Source organism: Aptenodytes patagonicus, chromosome 10 (assembly GCF_965638725.1).
Source record: "Aptenodytes patagonicus chromosome 10, bAptPat1.pri.cur, whole genome shotgun sequence".
NCBI classification, from domain to species: domain Eukaryota; kingdom Metazoa; phylum Chordata; class Aves; order Sphenisciformes; family Spheniscidae; genus Aptenodytes; species Aptenodytes patagonicus.
Genome location: NC_134958.1, coordinates 21261297 through 21279751, shown reverse-complemented (window position 1 = coordinate 21279751; position 18455 = coordinate 21261297). Strand labels below are relative to the sequence as shown.

General features: G+C 36.7%; 1 protein-coding gene across 1 annotated transcript in view; it reads left to right on the top strand.

The window, feature by feature from the left end:
* SCAPER (S-phase cyclin A associated protein in the ER) overlaps positions 1-18455 on the top strand; it is a 170569-nt gene that overhangs the window by 102401 nt on the left and 49713 nt on the right. Inside the window, exon 24 of the mRNA XM_076348457.1 lies at positions 9443-9558. Within this exon, the coding sequence (XP_076204572.1) occupies positions 9443-9558 (116 nt within the window). The remainder of the gene's footprint in view (positions 1-9442; positions 9559-18455) is intronic.

The following is an 18455-nucleotide window of genomic DNA, read 5'->3' as shown; positions in this document are numbered from 1 at the left end:
AAAGATGCCAGTTCAGAGATCATGGTAAAGTAATGATTATTATAGTTTCTAAAGAACTGAAGTTTTTATTTCATTTAGCCTCATGGTATATGTATAGACACATGGTATATATACACACACATTTTCTTGAAAGTATTCTTAAAATTCTACATCTGATTTGAGACCATCACTTCTGACTTGAGGACATATCACCTATACATGTCTGTTGTCTGTTCTCATGTTTGCAATACTTCACAAACCCACATTATTAATCTGCCCTGCAGTCCTTTGTTGCTGTCCCATAGATGGGGTAATGGGCAAATAGTCCAAGAGGTTACAAGAGAATACCCAAGGCAATCTGCGTGAAAGCTGTGTTTAGGATTCAAGTGCTTTTGACTGCACTACAGGTCTTCAAACAGTTGTAGCTCCCTCTCTGTATGTCTTCTCCCACAAAATTTTAATATCTTTATTTTTGTTTGATTGCACTGGTTTTCATAGTTTAGTTCAGCTGAAATCAGTGCTGCTTTCTAGTGGCTGAAAACTTTCAATAGTGAAGTGTCAGCCATAGAGATTTAAGACTCAATGTTGCAAGAGATCTATAACTTTCCTACTCACTGGACAATTCCTTGTCCAATAAACTGCTCGTAATTGTGTTCTTTATATATTAGTTTGGGAACTTCTATTTATGAGATTATTCAGAAGAAGTCAAATTGGCCTTAGCTAATGGAGCCATCTATGGAGATCTAGGAGCAATTGCTCCTGGTATTAGAGACCTTTATCCTTGCTTTCTTCCTTTAATTGATGCACTTACTAGATGCCCTGTTATTTATAAATAGACTAAACATTTATTTTTAATAAGCACAAATGCTGCAGTGCTCAGTGCTGTCTTTTGCAGTATCTATAAGAACAATTCTCATTTTTCCAAGCAACATTGACTGTTTCCCATTATGCTACTTAGCATGAGTGAAAGCAGCTAAACAGATAATGTGGAATTCACTAGTTTACCTGTCTTTCCTTTATGGCTTTCACTGACTCTTGAAACTTCACAAACAGGATTGTGAGGGTCCTGTCCTTGTCAACATTGTTGTACTTAGGTATTTGTTTTCCTTTATACTAAACATAAGAAGCTGCAGTTAGTATACCTTAGCTATTCAAGTGAAAAAAACAGTATTATCCAGACGGCTTAGATGCTAGAGGCTGAGCTCTACACGGGAGTGCGCAAGTACTGAACATTATGCAGGGAGTGAAACACCTTCTGCAAGATCAGGCCTGTTTACCTACCTACCATCTCAGCAGCTGGGGAGGTGCTAGGTAAGCATCCTCTCCTAGATGAAGCCTAGATGAAGATTAGTCTGTATGGGGTGTGAACACAGAAACCGGAGGAGCTGCCTTATCTTTAAGGCTTCAGAATCAGCTTTAAGGCTTCAGAATCTGCACTTTGCTTTGCGGGATAAGGTGCGAAGGAGTGTTTCTCAAGCCCTCCTTTCTGTGGCCTTGCATAGCACTACGTAAAGAGCTTGGGTGCTTTAACGCATAAGCAGTGCATGAGGAAGGAGTTGATACAAATACATGATAGGTATGTCCTTAATGTGAATGACTATCTCCCCCCAATGGTATGCAGATGGTACTAAGGCAATTGTGGCTCATGTTTTAATCCTAAACTAGTTTCCCATTGATGTTCAGTGCTTGAAATTCTGTTGTGGGTCAAGTCACTCATGTTTGAAAACCACTTTGAGATTTTCAGATGGAATGGGGTGTTACTATAATACTGATTTCACTAGAGAGAAGTATTACAGGGAACAAAATTGTCTATTTTAATTGAAAATATTATTTTGGTATATTCTACAGTGATTTTCACTGTGTAAGTTTTTATGTCTGGAGGACTAATGAAAGAGTGTAGATTTTCTACAATCATGAACATATCTATGGTTTTATATGTGCATGCAGATATATCTGTATTTATTTAAAGGGGGAGAGGAAAAAAAAAAAGGAGGAGCCAGCCCAGGATTCAGTTGTCCAGTTTGTTTTTCTAAGGCAGCTTTTAACTGCATTTCTTAGCCCCTGGCATTTTAGATAGAATCTTCAAACACTGGATAAAAGGAAAGAAGAAAATTTTTAAGACAGATTTCAACAATATTTTACTAATTAGTTATTATTTCTTCCTGCGATGAACAGTTTAACAAGTGTTGAATAGAGTTACACAAGTTCAGTGTGTTCTTTCAGAAATAGAAGTCAGAATGTATCAAAGTATTTGGGTTTTATTCAGAAATATTTTCTTCCAAACAGTTTTAGTTCCCGAGGTCTGTTCAAACAGGCTTTCCAGATCAGCTTTTTATTTGGACACAGTAGGCAGGACTGGCAGAAAGCATTCTTTTGGCTGATGAAGGAAAATACTCTTTTTTTAATCTGCATCAAAATATTGGTTGTGGAGGTTTGTCCCAGAGGGAGGATTTACACCGCAGTATTTTTTAAGTTAGTTCAAAAAGATTTCAGGTGCTAATATTCAAACTGTGAAGTGCTAAAGTTACATAGAACAGAGGTGGTAAAGCTGATGTTAAATCATTTCAGCTGTTAAAGCTCTGCGTTATTTCTGATTCTGCTCTACTTATGAACTAATAATAATACTTTAACAGGAGAAATGTATGGAAGGGAGTACTTTGGTCTAGGACATTGGATTTCACCCAATAACTCTTGCACCGAATTAATAAATTATGATTTAACTAGGATCATATTTTTCTAGGAGATAATCAGGTTTGATTTAAAAACTTCAAGTGATTGAGAGTCGACTATATCCCAAGTATATTATGCTCGTCATTAATTACTTTTGGCATTAAAAAAATCATTTTATTCTTACCTGAACTCATCCAGTTTCAGCTTCCAAATATTAGCTGTTACAGTGCATTATCAGAAATCTTCCCATTCAGGTATTTCCACACTGTGATCCCATCATATTTTTACTTTCCCTGACATAAACTAAATTGTACTTCTAAATTGTAGTGTCTCATGATGAGGCGGGTTTCTCTAACCTCATATCTTCTGCTTTACAAATCTTCCGGTTTGTCTAATGTCCTGTGTAAAGGGGAGCGGCAGCGCAGGACAGCGGTTTTGGTCTCGCCTCTGTCCTGGAATGTTGTACACAGAAACCAAAAGCTGTTACTAATTGATGCTCACTTTATTTCACTCCATGTTACTTTGTATTACCCACTGACTTGTATAAATAAATCGGAGATTTTTTCCCCTGATTTGGTTTTATTTCAGAGGCATACAGTTTATATTATCCGACTACTTTAATGAGTTAAACAAAACTGAGAAAAGTAACAGCACAGGTCAACTGGCCTTTTCATGTATTTCTTTGTCGGCCATGTTAGGTATGATGAGGCATATTTTTTAGCTGTGTGTGTTTTTCTGTACCAAATGTCAGATAATGAGATGAAAACATTATTTTGAGCTTTCTACTTAGTCTGCTAATTTTCAAATTTGCCAAACATACTTGTATCATTGGGTAAGTGGTGCTTCTGAAGGTGCCACAGATGCCAAACCCTGATAAAATCCACCCTATCTTGTTAATGAACACACAAACAGTTGTTCCCCATCTGCTGCCTCTGTCTGAAAGGTTAGGAAGCCCTTCCTTCTTGATCACAAAGGACATAATTATTGTCTGTAGAGGAGTCAAGTACAAAGAGTGCATCCAGTCTGACCGCTACTACACTGCAGGCCACCAAAGATTAACAGCTGCTTCTCCTTTGATTAGGTTAGGTAATAACAGTTACTTTAGTTAATAATTGGATGGATTCCCAGGCCATGTAATTCAGGTTTAGACTGTCATTTTTTGCTGGCATGTAGCTGAGCTGTATTATTGGAACGGAGCCTGTAATCCTATTAATCAGTTGTCACTCAAGCCATAGGAGAGGAGAGAAGGGGAATTCAAATCCATTAAGGTGTTGTAACAGGTAGGTAAATAAGTCAGCCACGCTAGCCCAGTGTGCAGGGAGCTTTCTTGATTGTTTGTCATAATTAAAAAAAAAAAAAAAGATTAATTTTAAGTTTCTTTAAATGTTTAATTCATAATTAATCCATAAAATGGTTACATGATTTGTTTAATTTATTGCTATTTCTGTTTACTTTGCCACACATGCATTAGTGTACACACACTCTCTGCTAAAGTTACTTGATTCATGCACTGTTCTGCTGAAATTAGTTGCTGTGTGCTCTAAATGACAAGTTTATAATCGTCCGAAGATTAAGAATACATACTTAATATCACATCAGCTGTGTTGGCGTTCCTCCTGTACAAACAAGACCACTGTATTTCACAATGATACAGACTTGTGAGGAATAAAGAAAATGAGGGTTTTTTTCTTGCATTGGTTTTAAGTGCTACATCTGCTCTTCTGAGGACTATGTCGCTGTTATTGTTTTTGTAATGGTTAAGACACATCTAGGTGGCATCCCCAAGGTTTTTGTGCCGCCTCCTCTCTCCGTTAAGAAATGCAGAGGTGACAGTAGTAATCATTTTTGCCTACGTGTTCATTTGTCCCTGCTCTCCTGTGTGACCAGGTAACTCCAGAGCTTTGAAATCCTTTTCTACTTAGAAATCAAATCGTTTAAAAATGTTATTTGAAGTGATTGTGAATTTCTGAAAATAGGTATGAGCAAGTCAAATTTTCACACACTGTTTGAAAAGCAGATGTATATAAAATTTCTTTTGTTCAACAAACATGAATCCAGTTATATCGATTGCCTTTGCTGGATAACCTTCCCAGTCTAAATATGCAGCGACTCAAAGAACAGTTTCTGTAGTGAAATTATGAAATGGGTTTCATAAACTTCTAGCTAAGTAATTTGGGAGACTAAGTTAGACGTCTGGAGGGTTCTTTCAAGCAGCAAAAACATGCCATACTGGTTTATACTCCTTCCAAATAGGGGTTTAATATTTACTCCCTACAGGATCTGTCATTTTTCATACTCACACGGTGCCTGATCTACTCAGTGCCTTGGGTGCTATCAGAGTAAGAGCCGTAGTTACCTGAATGGGTCTTTCATTCTGACACAGATTCAAATGGGGGCCACTTTAAATAAGAATATTATGTGAGCAAGGTTTTGAATAACTTATATGCCTCAGTCTGCTTCTTTTGAATTTCTAATATGTTTTAATAGGTATCAGCTAATGTAAAGCTTTAGGACTACAGAGCATTAATTGAGTTAAATTCTATTTTGAAGGATATAGGTTAATTTTAGAAAGAAAGACAAATTGGGTAAGATAGCCTGCTCCCATATGTTTATGCTTTAAGAAAGATTTCTTTAGATGAATATACAGATACTTCAAAATTTGAAAAACGCCTCAGGTAGGAATTGATTCAGACGTATTTTGAAATAACTTGGTATTATTTGGCTGCTATACTTCAGAGATAGAATGACAACATTTTTCAACATTGGGGAGATTTAATGCCGTTCATTCTTTATACACAGCTCATAAATATGAGGTCTCGTATTGTGGATAGCTGAGGGAATTGCTTGTGCACGATTCCTTTTTTCACTGTTTCCTCCAGTACCACAGCCACACAGTATTCGCTCTGAAAACATCAGTAATGCAATATTCAAGTGACTCTTCTGCTTCTTTGTGGATAGGGCATGTTTTCCCTTCAGTTCCCATGACCTCCGCTGACCCAAGGCCAAGCTCAAGGAGCTGTGCCTGAACCAGGGATTCCTGATAGCAGGACACTTGCGTGGTGATCAAGGTCATTCACAGGCACTGTATACCAGCAGTTACTTTGGTAATCAACATTGCCTTTCAATAAATGGGTTAAAAGCTCATGGAGTTCTCCATCTTAAAAGAATCCTTGGAGATAAATAGACTAAATATCATGGCAAAAGTAGTGTATTCCTAATCCCTAAGTGGCAGTTTTATGGACCTTTGTAAGCACGGTGAACGAATACTGTGCTCCTGTATCTTTCCCAACTTTGCTGCTGGTTTGTTTCTTCCTCTTACTTAAGGTTTTTCCCCTCTGTCTTCCATGCACATAGTTAGGGATTTATTTTCCTGATGGCTAAGCATCAAAATGCTGATTAATTTTTATGAGTAATCTAGAGAGGAGAATAATAGGACATAAAGCTAAATCATATAAAACTGGGAGAAATTACTGACTCACTTCCGCTTGATAGAAAACTTTAGTAGTAAAGGAAGTTCTTTAAAACGTGAATTTGTATTTTGCAAATTTTAGTTGTGTTTTAGCAAAGTATTAGACAAAAATGAAACAGGCACTCTGAAAAAAGTCTGTCTTTACAGAAGTGATGCTGAAAAGAAGTGATGCTCCAGATTGAAGTGGAAGGAGAGCATGCAGGAAATCAAACAGCTTCAAAAGATTAATATTCTTTTTAAATAGATACATGAAGATCTCCTCTCTGAATAGGGGAACATTATAGCTTCTTTCAGTGTGGCTCTGGTGACTGATTTGGGGGACGAGGGAGGAAGTTCCTTTCTGGACACTTCATTACTAGGTATTTATGGAGAAAAGAGGAGTTCTGGAAAAAAATCACAGATAAGAAAAGTTTACATGAAAAAAATAAAAGGATGGGTTTAGCATTAATGAATAGATAGAGTTAAGAAGCAAGCCAAGTGGGAAAATCTAACAGTGTGATTTCAAGAATGGAGTAATTACTAAGGGGAGAAACAAAATGAGTGCAATAAAATGGGATATAACTCAGAGTAACGGGATGAAATAGAGAAAGGGCATATTTGGTCTAAATGACAGGAAAGACTTCTTTGCCACGAGAGCTAATAGGTTGTAGCATAATCTCCTGTGAGAAACAGGGAAAGTGAGAAGTGGGAAGTGCTTGGCACATTTAAAACTGGAGTAGCACTAACAAATATGCTGTAGCAAATAAATCAGCAGCGTCACATCAATGTCTGTCTTGTTTGTGTGCTGCAACGCCGGCATGCCAATCACACGGCAGAAATCCTCGCGTGTGTTTTTCTACACTGGTTATGTGTGTATGTTGATTACCAAGGAAAACGCACACTTGAAATAACAAAATCTCTCTTTATACTTGTGAAGTTCTAAGCTGAAGTGAAAATTGATATGTCAGAAAGGCCCCAGGCTTTGCCTGGGGGGTGCCGAACCGCCCTGCAGCACTGGTGGAGCAGGGGGGTAAGAGGAGAAAGTTTGAGAACTGTGGCTGTAAGCCAAGGTGCTCAAATAATATTATCTGATTTGCGGCAGGACTATTTCTTTGCTGTTTGGTTGTCTTTTCCTTACGGCTCTATCAGGAGGTTGGTGGAAGGCGTTGCAGGGGAGGCAGTGCTTACTGCAGCTCTATCCCAGTCGCAGGCTGGACACGCAGGTGCTGCAGGGTGGTGTATCAGAGGCCCCCAGCCGAGGGTTGCTTAAGGAGGCTTTTTTGGGGGGGGGGTTGGAAGGGAGGAAGAGGAAGTAAAGGAGGGATATATGAGTGAAACTCAAAATTAACTCTTCCATTAAGGCACACTTACCAGGCTAACAGGACTAAAATTGACTGCTAGAAATTACCAGTTAACCTGTAGGAAATCACTGGTTGATTATCTTAACTGCTTGGTGAATTGGCGCACAGATCTCCATTCACTTGAGGCTAGTTATTCCTTTGAAGGTAAACCTTTTGGCTGTCTAAAAATCTACATGCAGTTCATATTAATTGTGGAAAATGGTTTATTTTTGAATAGCTGACTTCCCTGTTTAAACAGTATTTCTGGAGCTTGGAACAAGTAATTTAAATAGAATATAGGTGTTTGTTATAGATGTTTGTTTGAAAGAAACTTAATGGAGTTGTGTGATTTAAAAAAAAAAGATATGTACTTTTGTGTTTACATATTAATGTCTAATTCTCAGAGGGAAAAATGTTGCTCTTCTAAATCATATTATATCTTGCTTAATTATATTTCTGATTGTTCAAAGAAAGGTTTTATTGCAGAGTCACTAGGAGTTCTTTCTGTTATGCAGTATATATATTTTTTTCTGTTATAGTATAATACATTCTTTGTGGACTAATAATGATTGTATTTATAGAGCACTTCCCATTTTTTCCCACATGCCAAGTGCTTGCAGCATTGAAGAAAAAAAAATATTTCTTATTAATTGGAATATCCTCATCATTGACGAAATTAAGATGAGTAAATACAAACAGTCAATAAAGCTACACAAAATTAGCAACTTAAAAGTAGAGAAGGACAGGATCTTATGTGCTTTATTTTAAACAGTAGGACATAAAAACAATTTTGTATGAAAGGAGAAGGGCATGAGTAAGTTCTAAAATCCTGGACCTGCTCCAGTAAAAACTCAGTCATTTGCAAACTGTAGGAATAATGATAGGATGGTATTTAAGTGTAAAATTCTGCTAAGTGGAAGTTCAAAGGGGACACCTAGAATAAAGAAAAGCTAATCTAGAAAGCTAGGAACACATACAAAACTAGTTTAAACTGAATCTTTCCATTTATAACCAGTAACATAGCATAACGAATGCAGAACAAGCTAGATGTGAATGTCATACCTCAAAGCTAAAAATACTCATTCATTCTGCTGCATTTTGAATAAGCTGCAAGCAGTGGATTAGACAAAGGACCTGAAGGGGTAATAAGTTGGAGTTGCCAAAGAGATAAACTACACCAATCGTCTAGGTGACATTTTCAAACTTTACCTCTATAGTTTGCCATAACTGAAACACACACCAAAATCACATCCAGATTTTTAACCTGATGCTTAAACTCCAAGCAATTAATTTGAGAAGTTAGAAAAATCTAACCAACTTGCGTCCTCAACAGCATCTGTCAGACAACACTTCTGTCTTCCCAAGATTAAGGATAAAATAATCACCATCTCACTGGTGATGCTGTCAGGCTTTCTTCCAGAGCAGTGACTGAACTTAGGGGGTCCACATTCTGTGAAATATGTAACCAGGTATCATCAATGTAATGATGGTACTCATGTTTTAAAGTGATCTGCCTAAGCTATTCTATGCATACAATGAACAAATCAGGGAACAAGCCTGGAGGTTGTCTCCAAAGTTTGTGAGGAAGAGGAAGTACTCATCTAGAGATTGTCTATATTCTTTAAATTGTATAAAAAGTATATTATAAAGTATAGCTACAAGGGTAACAGCAACAGATAAAGATTAACTTTATTAAAATCCCTATAACAATATATCATTACAGAAAATATGGTATTCAACTGTATTACCTATATAGTATTTGATATGTATGTATGATCTTTGAAAAAAAATAGCACCTGAGAATTTCAACTCCTGCTCTAAAGAATACTATTCCCTGTGCACTGGCAGTAAAATGCTCTTTTTCAGACGTGTTCAACATGATAAATACACGTATTAAGGATTTTCTGCATTGACAAAATTCAGGACAATTGTCTATCAGGCATATCTTTTATGTAGGAATTTCTTTAATTTCTGTTGGTTCTCTTCTGTGTTTGTGTTTATCTAGAACACAGCAGATCAAATAGCATTTCGGGCTGCAGGAGGACTGACTGCCCTTGAAAATGTTCTTCAGGCGGTGACTTCTCCCACCAATCTGAATGCAGTTTCACGGATTCCTTTCAAGTAAGTATGATCGGTCCTTCATTTGCCACTTGGAATCACTAGAATATTTATTTCACATCTGCTGCTTCACTGCTGCTTCTTCTCATAGTCCAGTGTTGAACTTCAAAGAAAAAAAATCGTGCTGTACTCTATGCTGCCATGGAAGGTGAAAGACATTTCCACTCAACCTCTGGTTTTCTAACTTGGTGATTTTATTTCTAGCTATGATATATTTGAGCGGTGGCATCCCTAATTGTACAAAATGAGAAAAGAGAAAACTGTATTAAACAGAAGAGGAGGTACATATCTTTTGAAGTTAGTCTGTAAAGATCTCTAGTGGGAAGTGGGGGAATTTTTTAAAGGGTTGTAATTCACTGGAGCCTGACTGCTTTTAAAATGAAACAGTTGTAAGATACTGCTAGCTGAAAGGGGCTTCTACAAACAGGTAAATCAAAATTCTTGTGGATTAGAGGAATTCCTCTTTATAGCACGTAAGAATAGAAGGGCTTAAATGTCTAAGTCCCCCAGAAAAGGTGGTGACTAAACAGAATGCCTGCAAAAACTGGTAACTCAAAAGCATGCTTTTTTCCCTAATCTCTTAACTGTAATTTTTATCCATTCAAAGGCACATATGTGCTTTCAGAGCAGAGCTAGGCACAGTTTTAGTACAAGAGGAACCCAGCCCAGGAATATACTGTTGTGTACCATTGTCATCATTTGTTTGTAGATATATTTTAATGTTGTAATAATTTGAATTTAAGCACTGCAATCTGTGGGTTTGGGTTAAAACTGTCCATTAATATGTTATGGGCCAGGTGTGAAGCACTAGGAAAGAACACCAAGAAAAAACCGTGCTTTTGATATCTTAACTTTGCTCTTCAAAGAGAATAAAATTCCTACCTTCCCACTAAGTCATGCAGAATGCATTTGCTGCAAGTCCAGCCAGCTCCACTAATGAGCAATGCTGAATTGGTCCTATGGTGAGCAGCTCAGCAGCAGCCTTTGGACTCGTTAATTTGCAGAGGGTCTAATTTTGAGTTACCATCATCAATGTGGGATAATCTTTGCAAGGGAAAGGGCTGCACTGCGTGGCCATGTAAAGCTTAGGTTAAGGTTAGCTTTAAATTCTTAGAATGTGCGTCTTCTATACAACTTTGATTTTTGTTCTTTCATTTTAGGAATAGTCTCACTTTGGCAACCTTTGTTGAGAAGGTTTGAGAATATTGTGTTTACGTTACTGAAAATACTTTGTTTAAAGTTTGTAAGACAGTATGAGGATGTATTAGTTCTCGAAGGAACTTGTGTGACGGTAAATAAAGCCCCATGTCAGCTACATTTGTATAACAGAAAAAACATCCGAGGAGATTTATCAGAGGTTCTCTTCTCTATGACAGTTACTGTCTATCTCATGCCTATTTCAGACCAGTATAACTGGTTTCTCAGATTCCTGAGCCTATTCATGACTGAATTATAAAAAGAACTTTTAAACCTTTCAAAAGTTCTTTAAACATTGTTTTATTAACACAAGTTTTCAACTATCTGTATTTCCAAAAGAAATATCAAGGCAGAAAAGAGATTAATATAAACTATTCTGACAGCTTTGTATGTTAAAAAAATCTACTGAAGAATTTAGTTCCACTGCTGAAGTACAATGTTTCGTTCAACTTTACAGCAAATTGCAGTCTCCAGTTAACATTAATAGAATAACTGCTTTTTGGCTGCAAGGAAAACAAATTGCAAGACTAGAAAAGACCAATTTAAATGTATTATGTCTAACCAAATAACTGAATGTCTTATCACTTCATCAAAATAGAGTAGTTAATCAACATTCCCTACATGTAGAGAAGTTGGTAATTGGTGGACCAGGCTTTTACAAGTATGTTGAAAATATGAAAATGTTGAGGAAATCTATTTTTTTAAAGGACTTCACTACCGAAAGGCATCCATGAATCTCTGCTTCAAGCCCCTGAAATACAAAGTTTCCAAAAAATAATTTATTTCCCCATATGACTTTTATGCGCAGGGCAGCTCTTCCTTAACTTGTACAGTGGTGAGAAGTTAATATTTTAACTCATTTTGTTGTGAATGCTGGCTTCCAGGCTCACAGATGCCTCGCTCTCTTTAGAGGCATGACAGCCATATATACATCGCTCTGTGAGGGTGTACGCTACCCAGGGAAAAGATGGTCTTGAGCTTGCGCTTAGCGATCTGTGAGCAGCCATGTTAAACTGCACTGCCTTGGACGTGGCTCTGCAAGAAGGAAGAAGCAGCTGAGCAGCCTGCTGCAGCTGAGCCGCCTGCTGCAGGTGGCAGCTGCTCTCCTAGGTCCTGGGTGACAAACTGAACCCCACTCTGCAACCGGTGCTAGGTAGTAGTTGAGACATGTGAATGGATTCATGAAGAGATTCTTGATCATAGTGTACTACCTTATAGAAGTGCTGAAAGCCTTCTTCTTGGAAAAATAACTGGTTTGTTTGCCCCTAGAAATCTCTCAATACAAATGGTAAATTGAAAATTGGGGTTGTAAATTACACTTATTCTTCATGTGAATCCTCTGTACATTGATACTTCACACCCTTGGAAACTGTGGATATGTATATTTTACTAACCGTTTCTTTATGTGACTATATGGAAAGTGCATTTTTCAGGTAAAGACAAAAAATACAATGAAACTAAATTCTGTAAAGGCAGCAGAATTTCCACTAGACTGCCCTTTTTGCAAACACCCATCTCGTTTTAGTCACTGGATCGTAAGACAATCCATCAGTAGCTGATACGCTGATCTTGTTTTAAATACTTTGGTATCAAATATTAACTTCTTTCTCATAATTTGAGTTGCAAATGCCTTTTTCCTTTTGAAACAGTGTTGTACCAAAAAACAGTTAGCTGGCCTTTAGTTTGGATGTTGGACAAAAGCTTAACTCTTACAGAAGAAAATACGTGTTTTTGCCTAACTTACCCATTTCTTGATAGACCCAAGTATCGTAAGTCCCCATTATTCATTTTATTTGGCTAGTATGTTTTGCATTTGTTTTTTATTTCATGACATTTGCGAAAATATAACCAAGTAGTGAGGTTTGTAGGCATCTGAAAGTATTGCAGTTTGGAAGTTATACATCAGGTTGCACGTAGTTTGACGCAGGATCTTGCTCTAAAGCTCATGCTCTAACTGCTCATGCAGTTTTTGTCTGCAAGAGTCTAACTGCTTGAGTCTAACTTGCAGAGTCTAGAGTCTGCTAGAAGTGTCACAGTGAACTTGGTGTTGCCGCATGTGATGCAGAGCCTCCTCTATTGCTATTGCTGTGGTCTTCTTTCTGATAAAGAACGTATTTTGTGCAGAACCTGCAACTCAACTGTCGAGAGCAAGCAACTATTCCGGGGGGTGGGACTGCGGTTTGAAACAGGCGCAAATGTGGCTGGTTTAGAGAAACCATGTTAATGCACATTCATACGGTCTCACTGAAAGTATGTAAGAGAATTGCTTCTAATGTTTTGCTTTAAATACAGAATGTTTGAGAGAGTTTCAAAACCAAAGGATAATCAGAAGATATATTTAGTTCTTTAAATGAAGAAAATTTGTATCACATTTTTCCTCATTTAATTTTTGAAATGAGTTTGAAATTATTTTTCTTTCCTTTGTGCTAATACAAGTTACATCCTGACTTCTTAAACTTCGAATCTAGCGAAGCAGCAGTTTTCTCTGCTTAAAGACAAAACAAAGCCCCGTGGAAAGAAGTTGAATTAAGACCTTTCATTAATTGCCCTCCAGTCTTCCCCTAGCCAAATATGCTTTGCTAAAGGACACTACTGTACTTAAGATTGTTTGTGTGCTCTTGCAATGTTTAACCGTTTGTACTCATCTTAAATTGGGAATTTGTCTGCTGTTTTGTGATGAGGATAAGCTTTTTACAAGTAGGTGAGGAGATTACATGGGCTATTATCTACATCTCTCTTTCTCCAAAATCCTGGCAGTATGGTGCAGCTCAGAACATTAATCCCATGTCTACAAGATAAAGCTTTATTATCAAAAGATTTAACAATATGCCTGTTGTTTTGTACTACTGTCCAGATTGGTAGGTAGACCAGCAGGATGGCAAATGCTGTGAAAAAGATGTGACATTTATGAGACAGATGATACATTTGGTGTTGGGGCAATTTTTCTTCCCTTCAAATAAATCACTGAAAAAGGAAAAGAGAAAGCAGTGGATTATAGTAGGTTTGATTATTGGTGTTAACATACAAATTAGTGTCCAGCCACGTTATTTCTTAAAGTAGCATTTTGTAATTTTCCTGAATTTGTTCAGTTCTCCACAAAATAAGACATATTCAGCGGAATTTCAAGGGGTTTCAGAGTCTTACGGTATTTTTCTTATGCTTCTACTGAAAAGCAAATGGGAACTGCACAGCAAAACAGTTTAATGACTTAAGATCAAGACCAGAAATTATTCTCATCCCCTGTGTTGCCTTGCGTATTTGCTATGGGCAACTCATTGAGCCCCTTTGTGCCATGACATGTTACTGGCCTTGAAAATTGTAACAAATCTGCTGACAAATGAGGTTTGTAGGGTTTGTTTAATTAACATTTGTGACATACTTTGAGTTCCTTGGGTGACCAGCATTTTTAAGTAGAAATTAGCAGTAGTTGTGTAAGGAACAAAGGAGGACTTTTGTTAGAAGTTAAGACATGATTAAAGTCAGTTTTATTATAACGTGTCTTCTCTATTCATACAGTTTCTTGCATCATTTATTTAAAGCAAGTATTATCAGGGTAAAAAAGCTCAAACCGTAATTCTATACGTAAAAAGCAGAAAATAGTGCCCGCATAATGTTATGGTTGGCATTGATTCAAATTACTTTTTTCAGCAAGAATTATTTTGAGCTGAGAACTGGTGTTTTATAGCTTGTTCTTTGTAATTTTTGCTTGGATTTATGAGCATACATTTCTTAAGCTGCGCTGTTACTGTTCATGCAGTTCTATAGGATTGTTCACAAATTGTTTTACATAAAGTGCAAAACAAGCTTTCTTATTTTCTTTTAAGGTTATTCCCCCTAGAGAAAGGTTCATTGCAAACTAGCAGTTGGTACAAGGACATAAAGATACTCTAAAGAGAATGACCTCTTTGCAAGTTCAACACCTGAAACCTGCAGCATCTGTCTCTTTCCATGATGTATTCTTGCTGCCTGTCTCAGAGCTGGATTTCAAGTTCACAGAGCTCAAGACTAAAGCAATATTGCCCTCCTGTGCAATATAGGAACAAGTTTTATTGTTGAAGGGAGTTCTGTGAACTGTTCCGAAAGTTTTGGACCGAGAGGCAGATCTCGCAATGAAAAAATTGATAAGCCAGGGACTGGAAAATTTCTGCAGAAGACTTTCAGATTCTATCACACCTGTAAATGTTGGGGTAAATTAATTGTTTGATTGTCACTTGTCATGTAATAGTTTGTTCATAAGTACAGTAACATCTCGGAATCAAACTCCAGTCTGTTTTCAGAAGTGTCTTGAAGGAGAACTGGTGCTGAATTTTGTCTTCTCTCTATTAATTGTGACTAGGCTTCAGCTGGAGCCCTTTTTTTTTAAATCAGACATCCTTAAATAATGTGAAATACAGACAAAATAGTAATTGATTATGAATCTTTGAGGGTTCCTGATGGTGTAATAGGCCCCATGAGTGAAGTATAAAGGCCTGTATAGTCTTCAAGACTTAAAATTGGTATTTTTACCTTAAAAACAATCTGCTGTTGTTGTTTCAGTCCATATTCTTACCTTGGTGGTTTTTTAACCATTCCACTATACAGCCGTTCTGTGCACCGTTTTTCAGTAATAGCTCACCTCCCACTTCTTCTCAACTCAGCTTTTCAATACCAACGCTGATCACTTTCTTTCCCCATCAGAGTACTGCGTAATATTCAGACTGGTTAAAAATGAACAGTTCGCTACTGAATTAACTCATCCTAAATCTGATAATGTTTAGTTTTGTATTATTTCACTGCAAAATCGAGCTTTTGGGGTTATTTTCTTCATTGATAATCAACGTACATTCATTTATAATCTTCGGAAGTTGAAAGTAATGTGAAAAAGCTTTACACTTGAAACAGGTTCATTATTATATGTGATGATGCCCTGATTTTTATAAAGCAAAAGCTGTGAGTTCTTACCTACATATCCTGGTGCACTATGGTGGATTAGTTTTGCGTGGTTGGATACTGTTGCTGCCGCAGCATTTTGAATAAAAGTTACAGTTTGTCAACTTGTTTATATCAGGCAAATTGAGGAAAGTGAAGATGTGCTAGCATAAAAGAAAATCACGTACGTACATATAAACTGTTGAGATCTAGCTTGAAGATGTTGTTTAAAATGAATCCTCTTCCTATTTCTTTGTGCTCATGTAAAATAAATATAACATACAGATGCATATTTTTGTCTAGTTTAAAGACAGATTTCTTTTTTGGATCAAAGTTTGTGTACCAGAATGAGTGTTTTTATAATTGGATTTACTCTAAAGAAAAGCTTTACATCAGAGGGCAGACTTCTTATGTGGTTTGAGTATACATGCTGTCTAACACAGCTTTAAAGCTGATTTGCGGGTGTGATACAAAGTTTAGAGCAACATCAGTAATCAATAAACAGCTGCTTTACGTGAGGCTCATACTTTACTATTTCAACTGATTTTGATACCTTTTGAGAGAAAAGTTTTGGAATTAAGAGCAGTTAGAGCTTCCAACAGGGGAAAAAATAGTAAGAAATGTATTGAGTTTTTCATCCCAGAGACTTTAACTGGTGGTCAAGTAAAGTTCTGGCTTGACATTCGCAGCACTGCGCTTGTCTCGGAGGCCGTGTGCAGAAATGGTGACAGTTGACAGCTGTTGTTCCCTTAATAAGATTAAAGTAAAGAAATTAGTTGTGCTGTCTTTAATCTGCCATTTAACACTGTGAACCACCTGGGGACGGCTTCTGTGCTGACACTTCCAATTTTGAATTAAAAAAAAATTGTGGAACTGAATCATAGTTCAGAGCGTGCCGTGATTAGAATGTATTTAGACGAACCGTAGTTAGCAAGCTTATGTTACCAATTAAAAGAACCCTTTTTATTGTTGTGAAAAATTAATTTGACATCCACTTGCTTACACCACCTTTTCAAATGCATTATTTGAGTCTCTGAAAATGTGAGTACTTTTTCTGACATGAGATTCAGTTGGGAAATGCAGAAGCATGATGCGTTATTACAGTGGAATTTGTTCTATATATAAAGTGGGAAGTTTCTGTGTTTTCAGATGTAAAATAAATGATCCTCTTAGGAATTAGGAATCCCAAATATCAAAAAACATTATTGCAGTGAATTAACTAAATCGCCTCAGAAACTCTGAAGTGCTGTCAAAATTGTAAGTTAACCCACCGAGTCCGTATTTGACGCTTTGGGTGAATTATAATGTTTATATTAAAATAGAATTAATCTTTATTTTAGAATAGCTGATAAAATGACAGATACTGATTTAAAGTATTTTCTTCTCAGCTGAAAATAGAAGCTACCAATATAGTTTCATACCTCTCTCTCCCTGTAAACACACCTACACAGGGGAATAATCTTCCGTGAAAAGTAAAGGTAGGTGCCTAATGAAAATTTTTTTCAGCATTATTGAGGAAAGCGAAATAAATACCTTTATATAGTCAGGATAGGAAAAGAGAATCCTGTTGCATGGCAGGTTTTAATAAATGCACATGAAGCATGCTGCTTCAATTTTGTATAGGTATTATCCTTGCAGGGTAAAAATTAGGTGAAATAGGTGAAAATTAACCTGCCTTTGATCAATAAATAATGATTTAATACTGTTTTCATATCACGTGAACTGCAGATTAAAACTCATTTAATTCGGCAGTAAAATTAATTACCAGTACAGTAAAATTAATATAACTGGGAATATGGTGATACTCAGAATATTAACAAAGGAAAGGTATAAATGTTCATGTTTTTACAGCTCAAACCAAGCAATGTAACACTTCTCTTTTTAAATTCAAAATGATTTCTCAAGCTGAAGAAAAGACAATCCAGAAATACAAATGAAAAAAGTTTTACGCTAAATTTTCTGGCCTCTGAGCATTTCCAGCTTTTCCTGGCTTGAGAAATACAATGTATATATAAGACGCTTCCATTTCAACTGTGGGGAGCCATGCTAAGTAATCAGATGCCACAGCAATGAACACAGCAATCAGTAAAGCAGCCTTCCTTATTATGTAAATAACTGTTGTTTCAAAAAATGTTTTAGGAGAAAAATAAAGCATAAAACTCAACTCTATAAGTATGTTGAGTTAGTCTGCAGCTGGTTATGTTAAATACCAGCTTTGATGATTTCTGTACCATAACTTGTTGTTTGTTGCAGTCCCACTTTTGTATGACCTTTTGACAGTGCTGACTATTTTCTTCTACGGAGCTTATTTGAACTTAGTCACATTTTTTCAGATGTTAAAAAAACCCAACAAAGTAAAAGTTCTTTTCCTTTTGGTTTACTTTAGACAAACAACTTGAATTTCTAGCCATCTTTATTTATTATTGTGTAAGTTTATGATGCATTTGTGTTCTGTGTCTGTGTGCGTATTTGTATAGTAACAGTGATAGCTTGTGTAGTAAGCAAAGTTAAAGAAATAAATTTTGTGTTTATTCTGAAATAGTATTATCTGTGGTCAGATTTATCTTCTCTGTGAGTATATAGTATAGTATCTAGTATATATAGGCCTTCTATAGGACTGGTCCCAGCTTCCCTGCAAATCCTGTTTTGAGAAGAACACTTTAATTGGAGCAGATGGAAATTACTGCACATGATGCAAAGAACAATTGGGCGTGTTTTGTACATCTGGAGCTTTCTGTGACTTGTTGTGTTTATGATTTTCTGTTCTTACCGTTGCAAACCTGTTACCTCTTCCC